Genomic DNA, 22104 nt, shown 5'->3' on the forward strand with positions numbered 1-22104 from the left:
GAGACCTTGAAAACGGCAAATGAAATTTTCATAGGACCTTTTCAAATATTCATCTAGTTTTTTTGGACCTCAACATATTTTTCTTTAAAAGCCGAACTAATAACCTTTCTTTTGAATTGTGGCGCTCTAAAATTGGTTCAGCCGTTCCGGAGATATGATTTTTTGAAAAATGTGGTTTTTGCGAAAATCGACGAAAAATGCCATTTTTTGGACCACCCTATTTCGGATAGGACCACCCTAATCGCCAAACAAAAAAATACGGGTCTAATTATTTGGGCCAAAGAACACCCACTCCAAATTTGAGGCAAATCGGAGCACTTTTGGTTTGGAGACTTCCTTTTTGACGTGGAATGGCTGTATTCTTTGAAAAGTTGCTGGTTTTGATTTAGAAAAAAATATACAGTCATCCCACATATTCGGAACGGTTTCCAGATCGGCCAATGTTCAAAAAATCATAGCAAATCGATAATTGAACTTAATGATTCGCTTTTACCTTCATTTGACAGCTTTTCTTGCGATCTTTCGAATGCTGTATCGTACATCTGCAAAGTTTAACTTTTATATGAAGCTTTTGAAGAATTACTTTAACCCTTGAAATCCACAAATTCGGAACACTTTTTTCTTACGAAGGTAAACAAACTTTGGATCTCTCTAGGAGTACATAGTAATTACCAAATAATGACTTCTCACACTGCAACCAGTGAAACTCAAGCTTAGTGATGTTTTATCCATGGTCTGATAACTTTTTTTGTGAAAATATCTGTAAAATTCAGGTGTTCCACAATAGTGGGAGGCACAATAACATCCCACAATTATGAAACAGGCCAATTGGAGGCAGTGTTTTGCTACTCTGGACAAAATAGTCATGGAATAAAGTTTTTTGTTCAAAAAGTACTACTATTACTAGTGAAATAGCAAGATAATGTCCAAATGAAGGTTCTAAAAATAGTAAGGTCGACAGAAAAGCTACTTTTGGCATGCTATTGACAAATTATCATCAAAGTGTTCCGAATATGTGGGTGTTCCGAATATGTGGGATGACTGTAACAAATATGATAACAATATAAACGCGATGGACACTCTCTAGAAGAAACGATTGTGTATCAAACATAACGTAAAACAAATGACATCTAATGCTTGATGTTGTAAAATGATGCAACGCCTGATAAAATGTATAAACTTTCGGGCTAAAGCTTAAGTATAAGTATGAGCTATTGGCCGAAATTTGAGTAACAATTAAATCCTTGATTTGTTTTTAATTGACGCCGCCGAATGACTCCATTTTTTTTAATATTTAATTTTATCATGAGTATGATCTAATCTGATGCTTTACATACACGTAATTAATAATAATGTATCAACACGTTTCCATCAATTACTGTCCCTCCCCCTGATGAAGCTTCTGTTCTGACCACAATTAATCAACCGTCGACCGTTCGTTCCGCATGCTCGCACGCGTTCGAGTTCGGGCGCGCAAATCACATGCGCATAAATTAATCGTTCTAATAGCCGCTACAACCAGCCGGATATCGGGCCAGAAAGTGAGGATCGTTAGTCCAACCCTTCCTTTCAGTTTTGTGAGTGGAGTGGCAACAATCCTTTTATTTTTATTTTTCAAAGCGTTCTACTTAGTAATCCACCCGCGAGACTTGACTCGACTTCAAGTGGATACTTGTTGGTTGTCCAGTAAATTGCTACAATGTTTCGGAAGGAATGCCTTGGATGACACACGTCTTATTACAGTCTTAATGGGTTAAACAATGAAGTAGATTAAATTTTAAACTTTTGTGATTTTGTACATTGAATATCCAATGTGAAGGTGACTAACCTGACTCAAAAATTCCCGGTGACCTGATTTCTTGACGGAAATTTGCCAACGTTCCGGGAATTCTCACTTGTTTGAAACTTGATCCTGTGGTGAATCCCCCCGAAGTCTCAACAAAAGATACAAACGCTCAGACGATGTTGTTTTGTTGTCGCATCTTTGATTCCCAATAATTATCGCCCAGCTGGTACCCAGTGATTCATCTTGAATATCCCGCTGTTTGCCGAGCTGGATCGAACCGGTATATACTCTCATTTGAGACGCTTTGCAACATAAGTCCACACGATAAATTAGAGGATGTCAAGTTGGGAATCGCCACTGGCAAAGAACCAGTTCTTTGCGTTCTGGCTGCGAGTAAAATTAGTATGGCGAGACATCAATAAATTTTCCGACAGAGAGCCATAAACAAAATATTGAAAATAAGAATAAACATTAAAAAAAGAAAACTAAAAAATATTGTCAGCAGACGGTCGAGAGTAAAATTGCCATAATTTTTTTTTTCAAAAGAGCGAACCGCTCAAAGCGCCGGTTCACTGAAAAGAGTAGAGCGTCCAATTACAAAATTCCCGGGAAACGGGAAATTTTCAACAAATTTCCCGGGAAATCCCGGGAATTCCCGGGAAATTTGAAATTTAACGAAAATTATTCTAATCCTGTTTCTGATTAATCTTTTGCAAAGAAATTGTATAGAACAGCAACTTTAATGGTCAAAATGAGTGTGAGGATCAATTAATGGTTTGACTGCTTGTTAAAAATCATGCAACTTTGAGAAAATATATAAACTTTCTAATTATTAAATCTTTCAAATCGTTCCAAATGATAGAAAACATTATTAGTATTTTTGTTGAGAAGGATTTATTTAAATCAAAGTGTTTGGATAGTGAAAATCTATGCTCCACAACCATAAAATTGCTTTTAAATTTGTCTCTTGCTAAAATAAAAAAAAAAACAAAAAATTCAAGTTGTGAATAAATAAATAATCTTTAAAAATCTAATTCCTATCGCTTTTTAACTTGAAACACTATTTCATGAAATCACAACTCAAAGTTTTCAAATATTTGGAGCGAGTTTTTGAAATAAAGTTCCATTCTTTGAGTAAATTTCATATGATATGAAGTTGTTTTTAAAGGTTTTTCATGGTTTTATGATATAATTTTAGTTATATGGTATTAAGTCTAATAAATTAATTAGATTAAAATAATTTTGAGTATTTAAAGGTGGTTGAAATTCAACGATATTTTTTTTACGCCCTTGGTAGCTCACGTGCTTCATAAATTTATAACTTCAATCTGCAATTTCTCGAATACTTAGAAACGAATTCTTCTCACACAATTTTTTTTAAATTTTATTATATCAGTTCAATTTCCATTCAACATGTTCAAGGTAAAAAAAAGTCAAGCAAATCTCAATGTTGATCTTGGTCAGAAGATGTAAATATCTTATTTTCAAAAGATATGAGCATGAGCATGAGCATGAGAGATCACCCATGGTTGCCCCTCCGTTGCTGAACAGAACCGTAATATCCTTTCAGCACTACTGATTATAGGCTTCGACGATCTAGTGGTGTTTCCCTTATCAACAGCATGTATGAATGCGCTGAAAAGATAAAACACCATGATTGCTAAAGCTAGATCAGTTGCGAATAGGTAACAGTCATTAGCCACCAACGGCGCCCGCCATGTCAGTTTGTAGACCTCGATTTTAAGGGACGGGAATGTTAGTTAGCGCAGGTTGCTACTAGGGCAGCTGATTTACTCTGTGCTTACACCCCACGAGCGCCAGGAACCTGAAAACTTGTTAGTAGGATAGGGTGTTTGGTCAGGATTCATCATAGAAGATGATGATGCGACCCAAAATCATAGTGTTTGTTGAACGGTATTTTGTATTATTCTCAAGGCAAGCAATCGGAGGCTGCGGATGAGACATTTCCCGTTTATCTGTTGTTAAATTTTAAATGAAATGGTCTAGTCTTAGACAGCCGGCTGTGGAAAGATAGAACCAAAATCATTTGTAATTAAAACTGAAGGGTTAAACAGTGTAATTTTTAACTTGAGATGATTTCACGAGTTTTGAATGATTGATGTTTAGTGAGGTACTGATTAACTTTGCGAACGACGAGTTACGATGTATCGAGATGAAATGGTATGATAGGGTTTTGTTGTTGTTGCACATCGACAACGGACGCGAAAAATTTACCGACCCGACGAAAAGGCATCGCAAATCGAACTGACTGTCATCGGGACAGTCAAAGCCAGCCGCACCTTCACACGCACACACGCACGCGAAAAAAAAACGAAAAACACACTGCGACGGACGCGAAAAATTTTGCGACCCAACGAAAAGGCATCGCAAATCGAACTCATAAATATCTTATTTTCAAAAGATATTACAAAAAAAAAAAACATTAAAAAAGGTTGTCAAAAATAAAATAGTTTATATTCATTCCATAACAGCGTAAGTTTTGTGGTCCAACATAAAAGCAAACAATATTCCTAGTGATGAATGCTTCAGAAATAAATATTATCTGAATTAAACCTTGACATGAAATTTACAGACAAGCTGATTAGTTCAATATGAACAGTAGATGGAAATAAATAAAATCAAATCAGGTTCTCCAATTATTATTTTTTGTTTAATTTCAAAACATTGAAACCAAAAAGGTAGGAAAATGTAAACTTCTGCTTGTATTTCGGGAATTCCCGGGAAATTTACAAATTTCCCGGGAAACGGGAAATATTTTTTTCCGGGAAATCCCGGGAATTCCCGGGAATTTTTTTCCCGGGACGGGAAATTGGACGCTCTAGAAAAGAGTGAACGAACCGTGGCTCACAAAAAAAAAAGAACCGCGGTTCTTTTTTAAACTCCGGTATTTTGTAAGAACCGTTTCAATATGGCATGATTTTTGTTATAAATATAATTCATTGAATTTCCTAAAAATGTAGTATTAAATTTATTTTTGAGAATTTAAAATGCAATTTCAAAAATTTCAATGCTTCTAAAAATTAATTCCGAAAGTAAATGATTTTCTAAACAAAATGAAATAAACTTTCGGGCCAGGCTTGGCCCCACAAAAACGACGGCGTTGGCACCACCCGATTCTTCGGTGTGCCGGTGCAGAAAGCGACGGTGGACACTTTCGGCGGACTGTGAACTGTTGGACGTAGTCGTGGGCGAAGAAAGAAAACACTACAGTTACTTAACTAACTAACTTTAATCAAACTAAAATTGGTTTCGCAAAGACATTTTGCGCCGACTGGTGAAAACCGACTCTTGACGGAACTTGCTCTGCGCGGGCCTTTTCTCTCTCTGGTTCTGTCGTTGATCGTACACCCTTACCAAAAATCATGATTTTTTGAGTTCCAAATCCCACTTTTCATACGAATTTTTCAGTTCAACCCATATAACCATTTTTATGGTTGTAGTACCTGAACTCAAAAAATCGTATGAAAAGTGGGATTTGGAACTAAAAAAATCATGATTTTTGGTAAGGGTGTAGCAACCGCCGATGTGCGCAGGGTCGCTCAGATTGCAGCCAACTGTCAAAATGGCGTTGACCAGTGTTGCCGATATTTCTTAAACGTTGGGGCTCCAACAGGGATCGATCAAAAGTATTTTGATTTTTGGTGAAATTCCGTTGCACAGTACCTAATGCAAAAGTTTATTTTTCGGTTTAAAAAAAAAGTTCATCAATACTTCGATCCTCGTTGCTCTTCTGATTCACGAAATTCCACCCACTTTTTACACAATTTTTCATCACGTGGAAAACAAAAAAGGCCTCATTTGGCCACGATGGGCACTTAATTTTTCATCGAACTCATCAACATCAACAGATCCAAAATGTTTCATAATAATTCACTTCAGCAGCAAAAAATATGTCACGCTTGAGCTTGAACATAGCCTTCAACTTTGTTTATGTTTACAGCTGTAGTGCAGTTGTATTAGTGGGGAGCAGTGGGGAGCTTTCGAAAATCACGTTACGCATTCTGTCTTTTCAGCACCCAGGTTATGTCTTGCTATTATTTTTTATTTGCGAATTGGGCCAGAGTTGAGGGACATAAATTTCAAAAAATATTTGGTACGGCCAAATTTATAAAAGTCCAATGTGAAATGACTTATAAAATGACGCAATTCTTGAAAAAACCCTATTCATTCAAATTTTGAAAAAGAGCGAAAGAGCCGTTCAAAAGAGCGGTTCTTTTAAAAGAGCGAACGAAAATGAGCGGCTCCTAAAAAAGAGCGGTTTTGCCCACCTCTAATTCTTCACCCAGCATCTTAAAGTCGATCGATTCTCGCTATTCAGTTTTTTTTAACTTAATTTGACGTTTGAGTCGTTTTAAATTGAAATCAAGTAATAAGTAAAAGTTGGTCAGAAAGAAAGTCAGAAATTTTTAAAACAGAGATCTTTTTTTGAACAACTTAAAATTTTGTTTTGTACTCAAACAAAGTAATAAGTTGACAGGTTGATTAAAAATCCTTGTGTTCATATATAAATTTATTATATTTTGTAGAAAACACTCATGTTTGTCCACTTTTGCTCAGCTAGTACAACTTTGTAGTAATTATCAGATGCTCGCAACAAATGACTTAAAACGAACCTCAAATTCCTCAAATCACGGAACGAATTCTTGAACGTAAGCCGATAACAACGAAATAAGGGAAACCTCGGTCAGGCAATCCAGATAATCTGCATCGTATTCACCCCCACATTAGATGCAAATTGCGCGCGGTTGCAGCCGCTCACACTCATATGTGGTGCACACACACACCTGGCAACACCCCGACCAATGCCATCAGCTGGGGAGCTGCTGTTGACGGAACAGGTGTGATGCATTTTAAAAAACAGGTCCACTTGCGGAGATGATAATGACGGCAGGTGATGGAATTTCAACCGGCAATCGAATGTCTCCATCAAACGGTCAAACTAACGGTGACATATTAAGATTACAGGGTTGAAGCTAGTTTTTTTTTTAATTTGTTAATTATAAACTAAAGAGTAATTAGCTTAAAAAAACTTTTAAATTATAAAATATGAATAAGTATGATAACGAAAACGTTGAGTAATGAAATCGAGATACAAATATCAAAAAAATATATTTGTCACCAGCTGACGATAGTTTGTTTGAATCAAACAAACTAATGTAAGCTTTATTTTATTCAAATACTAAGACGACACCAAACTGTTAATTGAATAAATTCAGATTAGGAAGACAAACTCGGTTTTGAGCAAACAAAGTTGAGACATTTATAGTGCCGTTTGATTAACGCTTCCTTTCGGTTTCAACCAAGCAAACCCAACTTTTAACGATCTTTTGTGATGACTTATGTTTAATTTATCATTTGCAAAATATGAACGGTCAACGAATTCGTTACGGTTGCTGCTGGGTGAAGGTCTCCCGGTTTGGAACACTGACCGATTTCAAGAAGACTCTAATTAAGATTTTATGGCACTTAAAAATTGGCGAGTGGACTATTTACCCATATTTGAGACGTTTTACTTCGGTGGTTTTTTTTTAAAGGGGTAGAATGGTTCAAAGCAGCAACGCCTAAGGGGTCAACGATCGTTATACATTATGCGGTTCAAGAAACTTTAAACAAAGTTTACAAAGTTTAGAAATGTTTGTTTTGATTTAAATTTTTTGAAAAAAATGTTTTCGAAAAGACCGAAAAATTTCACGAATGTTGCATATTTTAACATTGTAAATCGGACACCTAGTTGATGAGATATCGACATTAGAAAATGAGAACATCAATTTTCAAGATTTAAAACCTTTGTATGGCAATATCTCAGCAATTAAGGGTCGTATCAACAAAGTTTAAAAAAGCAAAATATAGAAAAGCAATTCCATGTCAAATAGGGAATCGGTTTTACCGGACCCTCTCCGATTTCAATGAAACTTTGTAGCTAATTTTGTAAGCTAATTACATTGCTCATAAATGAAAACATAATATTTTTTCAGTGTTATATAGTAACCTAGATAGTAAATTAGCTTATATCTGTAAGCCCATGCATCCAATTGAAATGTGGTCAAAGATAAACTTGTGTGAAATTGGACGAGCTTTCCGGTAAAAATATTTTCGAGACTGGAAAATCAAGTCTGTCATATAGAAATCGCTAAAAAATATCAAAAATCCTATTTTTTCAACATTTTGATTTTAAAACCGCTGTAACATCACAAGGATTGGACTTAGGACAATGGTCAATATTAAGACTTGTATGTACAATTGTCTATAAAATCGACTCTTGTGTTCGGTTTTTGAAAATTTTGGCGTTTAGAGCACTTTTCAAAAAAAAAAAACAGCTTCAGTAAATAATTTTTGTATTTTTTTAGGTGAGTTGCTCCACCCTGCATTTTTCGTGAGTCTTTCTGTAACATCTTAGGCTATCTTCACAAAAAATTTGAACGAAAAAAAAATTCGTGGGCTCACCTTCAAATTTGACTTTTAAACTTTAAAATCAAAAAGTCTCATAAAAGTAGAGAGTGTTTTTTTCTTTCAGTGTATTTTTTTCGGAAAGCCTGTCAAATTTCCTACAAGTTTGTCTTTGACCACTTTTTGATACGATGCAACGGCTTCGAGATACAGCAATATTTAAATTGCGAAACACAAAAATATTTAAAACACTTACGCCCTTCTCAAATGTCATTATCGAGTTTCTACAAAGTTTCATTGAAATCGGATAGGGTCGAGAAAAATGTACCTAAAAAAATCTTGTTTTGGGCTGGAATTGCTCAGAGAATTTTCTCAGCATTTCACAATTTTTTTTCAAAGGTGGGCAAACATGGGCACAAATTAAAAAAAAACTGCGACTATTTTAAAAAAATCAAAAAATGGCTATAGCTTGAAAACGGTGCACTTTATCAAAATTTCTCGGTCAAAGATTTTTTGCCCATTCTGGAAATTTCTGAAAAGTTGGAATTTGATGTCCCCTAAAACATATCACAACATAAAAAAATAAAAATAGTGTTTATTTGCAAATCAAGTTTTAGTGACAAAAAGTTAAATAAAAAATCGCTAAATTTTGTTTTACCGTGTGTCATATTTTTCCTACAACGTCTTTGCCAAATCGATCGAAAATTTCCTTCAAAAGATACAGATTTTTGAATTTTCATATATCATTTTAGTATGGGCAGATGCCAAATTTGTATGGAAAATTATATGAACAAACTAATTATGCAAAATGGCTTCTTTGGGTATATCGAAGTCACCCATGCAATTTTTTTTAATTTTGGTCTAATGTAAAATGCATTTTAAAACACTTTTTTCATGCAAATGTCTAAAGTTTAGCTTGTAATAACTGTCGAGAGCAGGAGCTACCAAATTAAAGAACGAAAAATCAAAGCAATCTGGGTAATTCTCCGCCAACTCACACAGCAGTTGCCCCGACCCCTCTTCGATTTGCGTGAAACTTTGTCCTAAGGGGTAACTTTTGTCCCTGATCACGAATCCAAGGTCCGTTTTTTGATATCTCGTGACGGAGGGGCGGTACGACCCCTTCCATTTTTGAACATGTGAAAAAAGAGGTGTTTTTCAACAATTTGCAGCCTGAAACGGTGATGAGATAGAAATTTGGTTTAAAAGGGACTTTTATGTAAAATTAGACGCCCGATTTGATGGCGTACTCAGAATTCCGAATAAACGTATTTTTCATCGAAAAACACACTAAAAAAGTTTTAAAAATTCTCCCATTTTCCGTTACTCGACTGTAAAAAATTTTGGAGCACCGTCAACTGGGGTGAATTGGGACACATGGGGCGAATTGGGACAGCAGTTTCAACCATGTTAGAGCACAATATTTTGATTTTTCTGGTTGGTTTCGGATAGAACAGACTCAGACCAACAAAATGTGTACATCCATTTCCAAATTTAAAACCTTTAAGTACTCTAAACACTGCTGTCCCTATTCAGACTGTAGTCCCGATTCACCCCAGATGACGGCATGTCATTTTATGGGAAATTAAATGTACTTTTCGAATCTACATTGTCCCAGAAGGGTCATTTTTTCATTTAGAACAAAATTTTTCATTTTAAAATTTCGTGTTTTTTCTAACTTTGCAGGGTTATTTTTTAGAGTGTAACAATGTTCTACAAAGTTGTAGAGCAGACAATTACAAAAATTTTGATATATAGACATAAGGGGTTTGCTTGTAAACATCACGAGTTATCGCGATTTTACGAAAAAAAGTTTTGAAAAAGTTGGTCGTCATCGATCATGGTCACCCGCGACAAACACGGACGACGAAACAAAGAGAAACGCAAAAAGTAACTTTTTCAAAACTTTTTTTTCGTAAAATCGCGATAACTCGTGATGTTTATAAGCAAACCCCTCTAGCTCTATAACTTTGTACAACATTGTTATACTCTAAAGAATAACCCTGCAAAGTTAGAAAAAACACGAAATTTTAAAATGAAAAATTTTGTTCTTAATAAAAAAATGACCCTTCTGGGTCAATGTTGATTCGAAAAGTACATTAAATTTCCCATAAAATGACATGCTCCAAAATTTTTTACAGTCGAGTAACGGAAAATGGGAGAATTTTTAAAACTTTTTTAGTGTTTTTTTCGATGAAAAATACGTTTATTCGGAATTCTGAGTACGCCATCAAATCGGGCGTCTAATTTTACATAAAAGTTCCTTTGACACCAAATTTCTATCTCATCACCGTTTCAGGCTGCAAATTGTTGAAAAACACCTCTTTTTTCGCATGTTCAAAAATGGAAGGGGTCGTACCGCCCCTCCGTCACGAGATATCAAAAAACGGACCTCGGTTTCGTGATCAGGGACAAAAGTTACCCCTTAGGACAAAGTTTCACGCAAATCGAAGAGGGGTCGGGGCAACTTTTCCCGATTTCGTGTGAGTTGGTAGAGAATTACCCATCTATTTGAAGGGACTGAAATATTTATTGACAGCTGGAGCAATATTGATATCGAGATGATCGACAGTCAGAGAGTCCACTGTATTTCAAACGAGTCCAACCATGCTAAAAAAATTATATGAAAATGCATTTCGAATTGCTTTCTGTTGATTGAACTTCTAAATTCATGCTTTGAATTTCCGTGTAGCATTGTTAAACTTACAATTTTGGTGGATTTGGACTCTTCGAAACCCGGACTTCTCATCTTGTTTTATCATTTATTTGGATATTGATTTGCATAATAATTGTCAAAACTTTTCTATTTAATGAATTTTTACACCAACTTTCACCTAATTTTTTTTGGAGGCTGAAGTCTATGCAATGTGAAACATTTCACTGAAACATTTCACAGGCGTTCTAAGCAACGGGAAATCAAAGCAGAAATTTATGGATCTGATCTTCTCAAATCCTAGCAAAAAATATCCATTCTTCTGACATGAATTTTTAATTTATTTTTTAAGACCTAAAGAATGCCAAACAAATAATAGTCAAAATTTGTGTGTTATAACAGGTAATCTAAAGCAGTATTGTTAAACCGATTTCGATGGATCGTGGTAGATTGAAATAATTCGAACTGTCAAAAATCCACCAAAGCATCTACCGGTGGATACTTTTCTACCACAGTTTTTTGTGTGATCAATGTGGTAGATGCTTTGGTGGATTTTTGACAGTTCGAATTATTTCAAGAAAATCCACCGCGGTTAACCAAAATCAAATTAACAATACAATGTTGGTGTCTTCAGAAGAGTTGTTGTAAATGTGAAGGGGCAACCAACTTTAGAGAAAGCATCTGAGCGAACCTTCAAAAATCAGTTTTTTAACGTAGGGTGAAGTTTTAGAGAAAAGTGATTTTCGGGGCACTTGTAAAGATCTAAAAAACAAACTTTTTTTGACATGTCAACTTGAACTTCAAAAATTACAGCCATTTTAAGGTTATAAAGATTTAAATTGAAAACTTAAATATCATGAAAAAGCAAAATTTAAAGCGCCATATTGCATTCGAAAGGGCATTCAATACTACAAACGCTGAAAAAATCTCGGGGGTATTTTTCTTTAAACTCGAGATATCTTCATTTGAAAATATCTAATTTTCACAGGAAAAGTGTATGGGACCACCCTAACAAAATTCAAAAATTGTCCAACTATATGTTTTTCTATTTAATTTTGCCTGCTGAATCCGAATCTGCCCTCAGAATTTACCCAAATTGTCAAAATATCGATTTTTGGTCATATTTTAAGTTTGTAAAATTATAATATAAACCCAAAAGAGAGCGGCCGTGGCTGACTGGTTACGGTGTTCGCTTTGTAAGCGAATGGTTCTGGGTTCGATTCCCATCTGCTCCCAACGAGAAAGTTAAGAACATAGAAATCTGAAATGATGATGAAAAATCAAAGTCGAAGCGGGGTTCGGTCCTCCGTCCTTTGGATTGGTAAGCAAAAATGCTAACCACAAGGCCATGACGACTTGATGAGCGTGGACTGGAATTAGGAATACTGTTACAGAGAGCGAGTTGTGGCGCTATAACCACGGCAAATAGTGTCCAGGGCATTCGTGGAAATACAATGTCTCATCCCAGAGGGTCCCGGAGTACCAAACCTTCTTAGCATGGTGCTCCCAACGAATACAACCAAATCTCGGAGCGTATGGTGGTGTGTCCCCACGCTTCTTCCTCCCCTGTCGATTCAGAATTGTGTTGTTGTTCGAACACTCAGTGCTCAAACTCAACCCAATTACGAGTCATCTCTGCGATACGGCTATACGCAGTAGGCCTGGCCGCTTTAACGCTTGTGATGTTTCAATGCATTCTAGTGCAATGGCGCACTACAAATGTTAATAAATGACAAGAAGAGTGCTAGGCGTCATCTAACCTAAGGCACTCTCCAGGATCCCTTCGAAAGATTGGCCATATCCATATTTCTAACACAACAAATCCATCAATCAAACGGTCTTCTGATTACCCGTAAAGGCTGACCAACGAACCTTTGCATACCTTGGCGGAGGCGCAGCAGCAACGCGTTCACGTGCTTCCCTCAAAACATGTCCACGGCACAACATAAAAGCACGTGCCGCGGCTATCGATTGTCGATCATTGATTAAACATTTCCTTGATACATCACCGTCGACCGTGCCAATAAAATACCAAACGAAATTCAATACTAGTAACAAATCAGCTGATCGATTTGCTCCTCAACCACTGCACGGCTGTCTGCCTTTTGTTTGCCGACTTGTTTAACACTCTTGTTGAGGTCTGTTACATGAAAAATTGCATGCGCCAAGGTCGGAAACACTTTGCACGAACCAAAGTTTCGAGGCGTATCATCATCGTCGTCGTCGGCTACGTTGACGAACGTCGGTGAAGTGGACTTGAACTTGGCCGTTCTGTTAAGGGCGGTGTGGTGTGATTAGAGTTACAGTTCTGTTTTGATGGTTAAAGAGAATTGAAACATAAGCACTTTTAATTTTAACAAGATTTCATGATCACTATTCACTGCATAACGACTTCCATTTCTCCCCTTTTCATCCCCAGACTGCGATCCGTCCAAGTGCCCACCCGCAGTCGACATACCGGAGACTTTGCTGCAGGTGGGCGAACGAACCGGCAAAGAGATCGTCAACTGTTGCGAGGTGACGCGCATTCACTGCGACTATCAGGCGTGTCCGGAACCGGTCCAGTTCTGTGACGCGGCGCGAACCATCCGAGCGCGGATCGTCCAAGGCCGGTGCTGCACCACGTACGAGTGTGACGATCGCGTCCAGCAAGAGGTGCAAGAACAGCAAGACCAGTGCGAGGTGGAGATCAACGGAACGATCACGCGGAAGCGCATCGGTGAGAAGTGGTTCAGCATGGTCAACCGGACGACCTGTATGAACTACGAGTGTCTGCGCAGTGGTGGCGAGTCTTCGTCGGAACTGTTTGTCAACTCGATCGGGATCACGTGCAACGCGAGTTGTCCGCAGGTTAGTTGGTCATCTGGGTTGTTAGACATGGTCATGACGAGATCTTTTTCGATTTCAGGGCTTTGCGTTGCAGTACTCGGATCGACACTGCTGTCCGCAGTGTGTTCAGGCCATGTGTCGGTTCAACGATCGGTTCTATGGGGAGGGTGAATCGTGGCCAAGCGGGGATGGGTGTCTGAGGTATCGCTGTGTCAAGGAAGGAGGTCTGCTGTCGATCATGTCCAGTCGCAAGGAGTGTCCCATGATGATGGACTGTCCAGCGGAGAATGTTGTGGAGCAGGATTGCTGCAGCGTGTGCAACACGACGCGGGTTGATCCGGTAACGCCGATTCCACGTAGAGGAATCGAGTATTATGACGAGTTGGATTACAGCAATCATAAGTGTAATAGGGAGTGCCTGAGAGGCAGGAAGCCGATGACCTGTTACTACAAGTTCCGTATGGAATGGTATCAAACGATGAGCAAGGCTTGTTACGAGTGTCCGTACAACTCAACCGACTGTAATCGACCGCATTGCATCGCAGCGGATGGAGTCAAGCGGAGCGTCATGGTCATCAACCGGATGATGCCGGGACCCGCGATCGAGGTTTGCGAGAACGACATCATTGTGGTGGACGTGGAAAACAACTTGATGGGAGAAAGCACTACAATTCACTGGCACGGGCTGCACATGAAGAAGACTCCATACATGGACGGCGTTCCACACATCTCGCAGTGTCCGATCAGTCCAGAAACTACCTTCCGGTACACCTTCAAGGCGGACAACCCGGGAACTCACTTTTGGCACTCACACACCGGAATGCAGCGAGGTGACGGCGCGTTTGGAGCACTGATCGTCCGCCGAGACAACGATCCCCAACAGATCATGTACGATCACGATCTTCCAGAGCACGTGATCACCATCCAAGACTGGGGCCACGAAGCCGGAGTGCAGATGTTCGTCGCTCACCACCACTCCACCGGAGACAACAAACCACCAAACATCCTGATCAACGGTCGGGGAAAGTACTTCAAGCGATTCCCAAAAGTCCCAATAACAACCACCGCCAAACCCCTCGACCTCCCAACCACCACCGCCACCTCCAACAACCTGGACGACGCCGAACCCATTCAAACCTCCAGCAATCGCAGCTTCAAACTGCTGACCCGCAACAAGCGCCAGTCCCGTACGATCGACTTCAACGCCAAGATCTTCCCCGAGTCCCAGCACATCCCCCTGAAAGTCTTCCACGTGGAGCCCAAGAAACGCTACCGCTTCCGCCTCATCAACGCCGAGTTCCTCAACTGCCCGGTAGAGCTCTCGATCGAAAACCACAACCTGACGGTGATCTCGTCCGACAGCTTCGACATCAACCCGATCGAGGATCTGGCGTCGTTTGTCAGCTACGCCGGCGAGCGGTTCGACTTTATCGTGCGTGCGAACCAACCCGTTGGGAACTACCTGATCAGGTTCCGGGGGTTGATGGATTGTGACGAGAGGTTCACCTCGGCTTATCAAGTTGCGGTGTTGAGATATCGTGGAGCGCCGGAAGTGGAGTACGAACGCTGGCCGAGCTATGATTTTCCGCTGGAGGGAATGCAGCTGAACTCGTTGAATAAGGGAACGGGTAATGTGGACACGTTGTCGATCGCGGAGGCTACCTCGAGGGATCAGGAGGATTTGCTGCTGTTGCGGGAGAAGACTGACTTTAAGTTTTACGTGTATTATGATTTTTACGCCAAGGATAATCCGCACTTTCACGTGCCGGATTTGTACGGGTTTAAGGATGGTAAGTTTTACTATTGAATAATACAAATATTTGAAGCCATTTATTTTCTTTCCGCGAAAAAATATTGAAACGCAAAGAGAGAAGAATTCTTAAATTGAAAATTTACACCCAAAAACTAATTACGAATTTCAATCAAGTGAAAAGTAACTTCAACAAGATTCAATCTTAATTTTTTTCTATTCAATTAAATATTTTTTCTGAGCTATTAAAAAAAATCGCATGATCAACTTACGGCTTATGTGTGGTTATTATTTTAAAAAAATGTATGATTTTCGCAAAAGTTATACTTTGAGTAAATTCGTTAGGGAAACGATACACTTTACCAAAATGTATGTAAAAAACGGTTTGATTCAAACATTTAATTTTACATCGATGACGCGCAAACAAAAAATTGTTGAAAACAAATTCGTTTTCAATTCCGAATACACCTTTCAAATTGAATTTTCTTAGTGAAACTTTTGTTTCGCCGTAAGAATGTTTGCCATCAAGTTGATTGTGTAAAACTCCAATACAGAATCAGAAAGCATTACTTTTCGATACAAGTTCAGGTTAGTTGAACTTTTCAGCACTCAAATGGATACTGAATAGTACTTTTCAGTACAGTTATTTTCGGTAATGAAAAGTAGGCCGTATCGTTATTCGTAAATGACAGTCGTGAAATTATTTACTTTTCCTGCCCTTCTCGAGTGTCGAAACGGCCTACTTTTCTCTACCAAAAGTAACAGAATGGAAAATTAATACCTTTCATTACACATTAGCACTGAAACGGGTGCTGAAAAGTTAAACTTTTCAGCATTAGTATCAAAAAGTATCATTTTTCAATATTTTTCGGTTTTGAACGGTGACTTCACTTAGCACATGGAAAATTCCTTTCAAAAAGCTTTTTTGAGTATTGCAAAAAATGTTATAAGCAACTCGTTGCAAAACTTGATTCTTTCAGCACTCGTCGTTGGATAACTCAATAAACCTCGTTGAATAAATGTACGACTCGTGCTGATTTTTTTTGTCTTCTTGCAACTTGTTGCATACACTATTTCGTCATAAGATCATCACCATCTTTTTTGGCCATTGAGCAATTCTCTACCAAAACCGGAAATGGATTTTATTTGTATTTTTTGATTTGGCTCAAACTTTTGTGTGATTGGTTCATCCATACAAGTCTCCATACAATTTTGGCTGCTGTGTACCTATTTTTTCTCAAAAGTCCTTTACAATACCTACAACTTTGCCGAAGGCACCAAATTGATCAGACAATTCACTCAAAAGTTACAGCTGTTTGAATATTTACATACCATTTTTGTATGGACAGCAGCCAAAATTGTATGGAGACTTGTATGGGTGAACCAATGACGCAAAATAGCTTATTTGGTCATAGGGAAGGCCCCCACAAAGTTTAAGTCAAATCAAAAAATACAAACAATAAAAATGGTCGAAATCGGCCGATTTCGTAGAGAGTTGCTCCATTGGTTTTTTCATACAAGTCTCAAACTCTCCATACAATTTTAAGGGTGGTCATATAAAATGGGTAATTAAATGTGAGATATTCTGTATCACGAGAAGGGATTTTCTGATCGATTTGGTGTCTTCGCAAAAATAGATACATGGAAATCAGATCATTTCAATAAAAATACTTTTTTTAAATAAAGCTTTGCTTTGACAAGATATACAATTAATTTTCCTAATTTCATAATTTAGACCTAACTATCTTATGTATTTTTCATTGAATAGTCAGAAAATTTCGCAACTTGTTTGTTGCAAAAAAGTTTCACATAATGCAATCAATATTACAAATGGAATTCAGTTTTCGGGTCGTTATGCAAAATTTTGTAATAAATTTTGTTATGCTCAAAGAAGAGTTTTTTTTGTCATTTTTAGTAAATTGTTTTTGAAATTCTTGCCATACAATTTACTGAATTTGGAAAGAATTGAACCGTCAATTCTTGGATAGTCTGAGTCTGAGTAAAACTTTGAATTTAGTTATTTGAGACAGATTTTAGGTCAAAGTAAGTATTTTCAATTCTTTCTTTTAAATCATAAAAATCGTTTTGGGAATGAAAAAGTTTAAAAATGTTAAAATATCAATCAAATTAATTTGTTAGCAATAGTAACTAAAATAACATTATTTTTGTGATAAACTTATCTTTCTTGTGTGTTTTTGGAGAAATACGAATTAAATTATATTGCGTTTTTTTTGGAATTTACAGAAATTACATGTTTTTAGCTTGAATTCTCAAAATGATCAAGATATTTTCTATTTGTTATTTCCAAGAATCGATTTTTGATTCAATTGTTTTAAAACATTTTAAAATGTTTAAAGACATGCCCAATATCTGATCTAGAGTTGGAATTGTGCTTTGGTGCATATTTACAACTTATTTCGCAAGGTACATGCACAAAAATCAAATTACTAATGAGCAATTCCATCTCAAATCAGGAATTTTTTAGGTACTTTTGTACTCGACCCTCTCCAAATTCAATGAAATTTTGTAGACATTTTATCCTAGGTTTATATAAGTCATTTTTGTGTATATGGAGCCAATTGTACTTGAAAACAAACATTTGAGAAGGGCGTATGTTATTAAAATATTTTTGTGTTTTGTGATTAAAAAATAACTGTTTTTTGAAGCCGTTGCATCGTATCAAAAAGTAGTCAAAGACAATCTTGTAGGAAATTGGACGATCTTTCCGGTAAAAATATTTACGAGACTGAAAAATAAAGTCTGTCACATAGAAATTGCCGAAAACCACTAAAAAAAACGTTTTTTTTTTAACAAACAGTTTTATTAAATGATTTTTGTATTTTTTTAGGAGAGACATCCTGCATTTTTCGTCAATCTTTTTGTAATATCTTAGGCTATTTCCTCAAAAATTATGAACGGAAAAAAAATCTTGGCGTCACCTTAAAATTTAACTTCTAAACTATGAAATTGGAAAATCTCATAGAAGTGACGTGTATTTTTCTTTCAGTATTTTTTTTTCAAAAGGCCCCTCCAATTTCCTACAAGTTTATCTTTGACTACTTTTTGATACGATGCAATGGCTTCCAGATACAGTATTTTTTAAATTACAAAATATAAAAATATTTAAATAACTTAAGCCCTTCTCAAATGTTATTTTCGAGTACAATTGGCTCCATATACACAAAAATAGCTTATAAAGACCTAGGATAACATGTCTAATAAGTTTCATTAGAATCGCAGAGGGTCGGGTACAAAAGTACCAGAAAAATTCCCAATTAGAGCTGGAATTGCTCTAATGCTGAAAGATTCCAGAATTCGAATCCAATCAATGATTTCTCGAACTTAAAAGTGATTTCGGACCTTCGCTGATTTTTATTTTAAATTTTTAGTTTTGTTTTAAAGGTTTTTAACTATTTTCCCTTCCTTCCCCACCAGTGATCAACAACACCAACCGCTTGTACACGCCCCAGCTGAACCACATCTCGATGCGGATGCCCAAGATCCCGCTGATGCCCGGCAAGGACCTGCTGGACGAGAGTCAGATCTGCAACGCCAGCTCGCTGCGGGAACAGGGCATCAACTGTCGGGAGCAGTTTTGCCAGTGCCCGCACGTGCTGCAAATTCCGTTGAACTCGACCGTCGAGATGGTGCTGATCGACGAGGGCTTCACCTTTGACGCCAACCATCCGTTTCATCTGCACGGGCACGCGTTCCGGGTCGTCGGGATGGAGCGACTGGGGGGAAACGTAACGGCCGAGGAGGTCAAACGGTTGGACGAGGAGGGCAAGTTGCCGCGACGGTTGAGGGGTGCCCCGATCAAGGACACCGTTACCATTCCGGACGGGGGATACACGATCATCCGGTTCATCGCGAACAATCCGGGCTATTGGCTGTTCCACTGCCACATTGAGTTCCACGCCGAGATTGGGATGTCGTTGGTGCTGAAGGTGGGGGATCGGTCGGAGATGCTGTCGGTGCCGGCCAACTTTCCCACGTGTTCGGACTTTACGCCGGATTACGGGAGGCTGCAGAATTCCGGAATTGATAGAGCAAGTGCCTTACAAGTATTGGTCATGGTGGCCGCAGTGATGACCACGTGGCTTCGATTGTGAGAATGAGATTTTGCGTGTTTGTGATATTTATTTTGTAAAAAGTTGGTTTTTATTAAATAGTTAATAGATGAAATGGACAGTGTTTTGAGTACAAAACGGATTAAATACAAACGTTTAAAAGTCTGCGAGTGTGAATCATTGAACCGAAATGCCCTAATGAAGCTCCACCCTCTACTGTGAGAATGAAATCGTTAAATCGTTGGGAAACTTTTGAAGTGGGATTGTCTGGCGGTGAATTACTGGCATATCTTCTGCAAATGATGGAAAATCGATGGACTGCAGATTTGCAAGCTATGCGCATGCGTTGAAATTAAAATACAGAAATCATGAGATTTACTCGCTTCTAAATTTTAAATGCTCATATCGTTTTCAAGCAGGATTTCCTCATTCAATCTTTTTTTTTCATTTTGAGTTTAAGCAACTGAAAAATTTATTGCTTCTTTCAGCAATTTCTAGAGTTTTGTGTTAATCATGCTTGGCCTAGATTTCTTTACCACATACATATAAACAATCTCGAGAATAAATAAATGAACATTTAGTAATTAAAAATAAAATAAAAAAATCCGTGTGCCGCAGAAAAAATATTTTTAAGGCCGTTGCTAATATTTTTCAAAGTTTTTGTCGAGACCGTGATCTGTAACTTCAATTTTATAACTCGAGTCCGGTGCTCCATTATTCGGTTCAGTTTATCTTGTAACTTGAAACATTCCTTCTCTGCATATTGAAAATTGATATAAAGACAGAAAAACACTTTCAAATGTTAATTTTGATTGTTATTTGTCACAAAGGAAAAAATCACAGTCTTCAAAAGTTAAAATTAAGCATACACATAAATATCAAAAATATAGGAAAAATAATTCAGTCAGGTACAGTTCTAGTCTCAAAATGTTCAGATTCGGAAAGTTTTTGCCTTCCTCACCATACTGAGGAAAGGCTATAAAATCACTCGAAAAATGAACTTCTTAATTCGACCTCGTAGACCTACCTTCACGTATAAATATCGACTCAAAATCAAATTCTGAGCAAATGTCTGTGCGTGTGTATGTCTGTAAGTCCGTGCACCGAAAAAAATGCACTCGATTATCTCCGGACTGGCTGAACCGATTTGGGCCGTTCTGGTCTCATTCGATCCGTCTTAGGGTCTCACATGACCTATATTAACTATCATGAAGTTTTGTTAAGTATTTCAAAAGTTATGCTAAAAAAACGATTCTGGCTAAAGTTTGAAAGATTGTAAAAGGATGGTTTTTATAAGAAAACCCGTCTGATCATACATTTTTAGAAAGGTATTTGAAAGTCCTTTCTAATGAGCCCAAAACATTGAAGATCTGATAACCCTATCAAAAGTTACGAGCACTTTAGTGTCATTTGTACACATTTTAGAGGCCGGATCTCAAATATGTTGATGAAAAAGTTGTCCGGATCTATCATGCGACCCATCGTTGGATAGGTAATCAAAAGACCTTTCCAACAAGCACAAAACATTGAAGATCTGATAACCCTATCAAAAGTTATGAGCACTTAAGTGCCATTTGTACTCCTTTTAGAGGCCGGAACTCAAATATGTTGATGAAAAAGTTGTCCGGATCTATCATGCGACCCATCGTTGGATAGGTAATCAAAAGACCTTTCCAACAAGCACAAAACATTGAAGATCTGATAACCCTATCAAAAGTTATGAGCACTTAAGTGCCATTTGTACTCCTTTTAGAGGCCGGAACTCAAATATGTTGATGAAAAAGTTGTCCGGATCTATCATGCGACCCATCGTTGGATAGGTAATCAAAAGATCTTTCCAACAAGCACAAAACATTGAAGATCTGATAACCCTATCAAAAGTTATGAGCACTTTAGTGTCATTTGTACACATTTTAGAGGCCGGATCTCAAATATGTTGATGAAAAAGTTGTCCGGATCTATCATGCGACCCATCGTTGGATAGGTAATCAAAAGACCTTTCCAACAAGCCCAAAAGATTGCAGATCTGAGATCCCTATCAAAAGTTATGAGCACCTAAGTGTCATTTGTACATATTTCAGAGGCCGGATCTCAAATATTTTGATGAAAAAGTTGTTCGGATCTATCCGGAGATCTGGCTCCCGGGATTTTGATGATTTGAAACTCCCGGGAAAAATGAACAGATATATTTTTTTACTGCCTTAAGGCTTAAAAAACTTTCAAGTAATATAACTTTAAGTAATATAACAATTTTCATGAAAAAGCCCCGTAGGTGTTGTTCTAATATTACGTCCAATGATTTTTGGGATTCTAGACCCCATACTCCATGTAGATATGTTGTAAGAAGTAAAATTTAGATAAAATTTGTAGGTTTGACATTCTTACTACAGAAACAAATATGTACATAATTGTGAGGAAGGCACCAACCACCATCGGTGGATTAAGTAACGTTTTTTTCGATAACTTTGAAAGCAATGGAAATCTTGATATGGTACTAACATTAAGGCCATGGCAAATTTTATTTTAAATTTTTGTCCCCTTCCTCTTCAAATTCCTCAAAAAACGGGGGCAGAAAATATATTTCTAAAGGATCAAATTTTCATTGAAA

General features: G+C 37.6%; 1 protein-coding gene across 1 annotated transcript in view; it reads left to right on the forward strand.

Annotated features, from left to right (window-relative positions):
- The window catches only part of LOC120414402 (uncharacterized), a 44404-nt gene extending 24827 nt beyond the window's left edge, over nt 1-19577 (forward strand). The window contains exons 3-5 of the mRNA XM_039575579.2: nt 13267-13697; nt 13756-15466; nt 18862-19577. Coding sequence (XP_039431513.1) covers nt 13267-13697; nt 13756-15466; nt 18862-19538 — 2819 coding nt within the window. The 3' untranslated portion in view covers nt 19539-19577. The remainder of the gene's footprint in view (nt 1-13266; nt 13698-13755; nt 15467-18861) is intronic.
- Nucleotides 19578-22104: the final 2527 nt, after the last annotated feature.

The sequence above is a fragment of the Culex pipiens genome, chromosome 3 (genome assembly GCF_016801865.2).
Source record: "Culex pipiens pallens isolate TS chromosome 3, TS_CPP_V2, whole genome shotgun sequence".
In the NCBI taxonomy this organism is placed as follows: domain Eukaryota; kingdom Metazoa; phylum Arthropoda; class Insecta; order Diptera; family Culicidae; genus Culex; species Culex pipiens.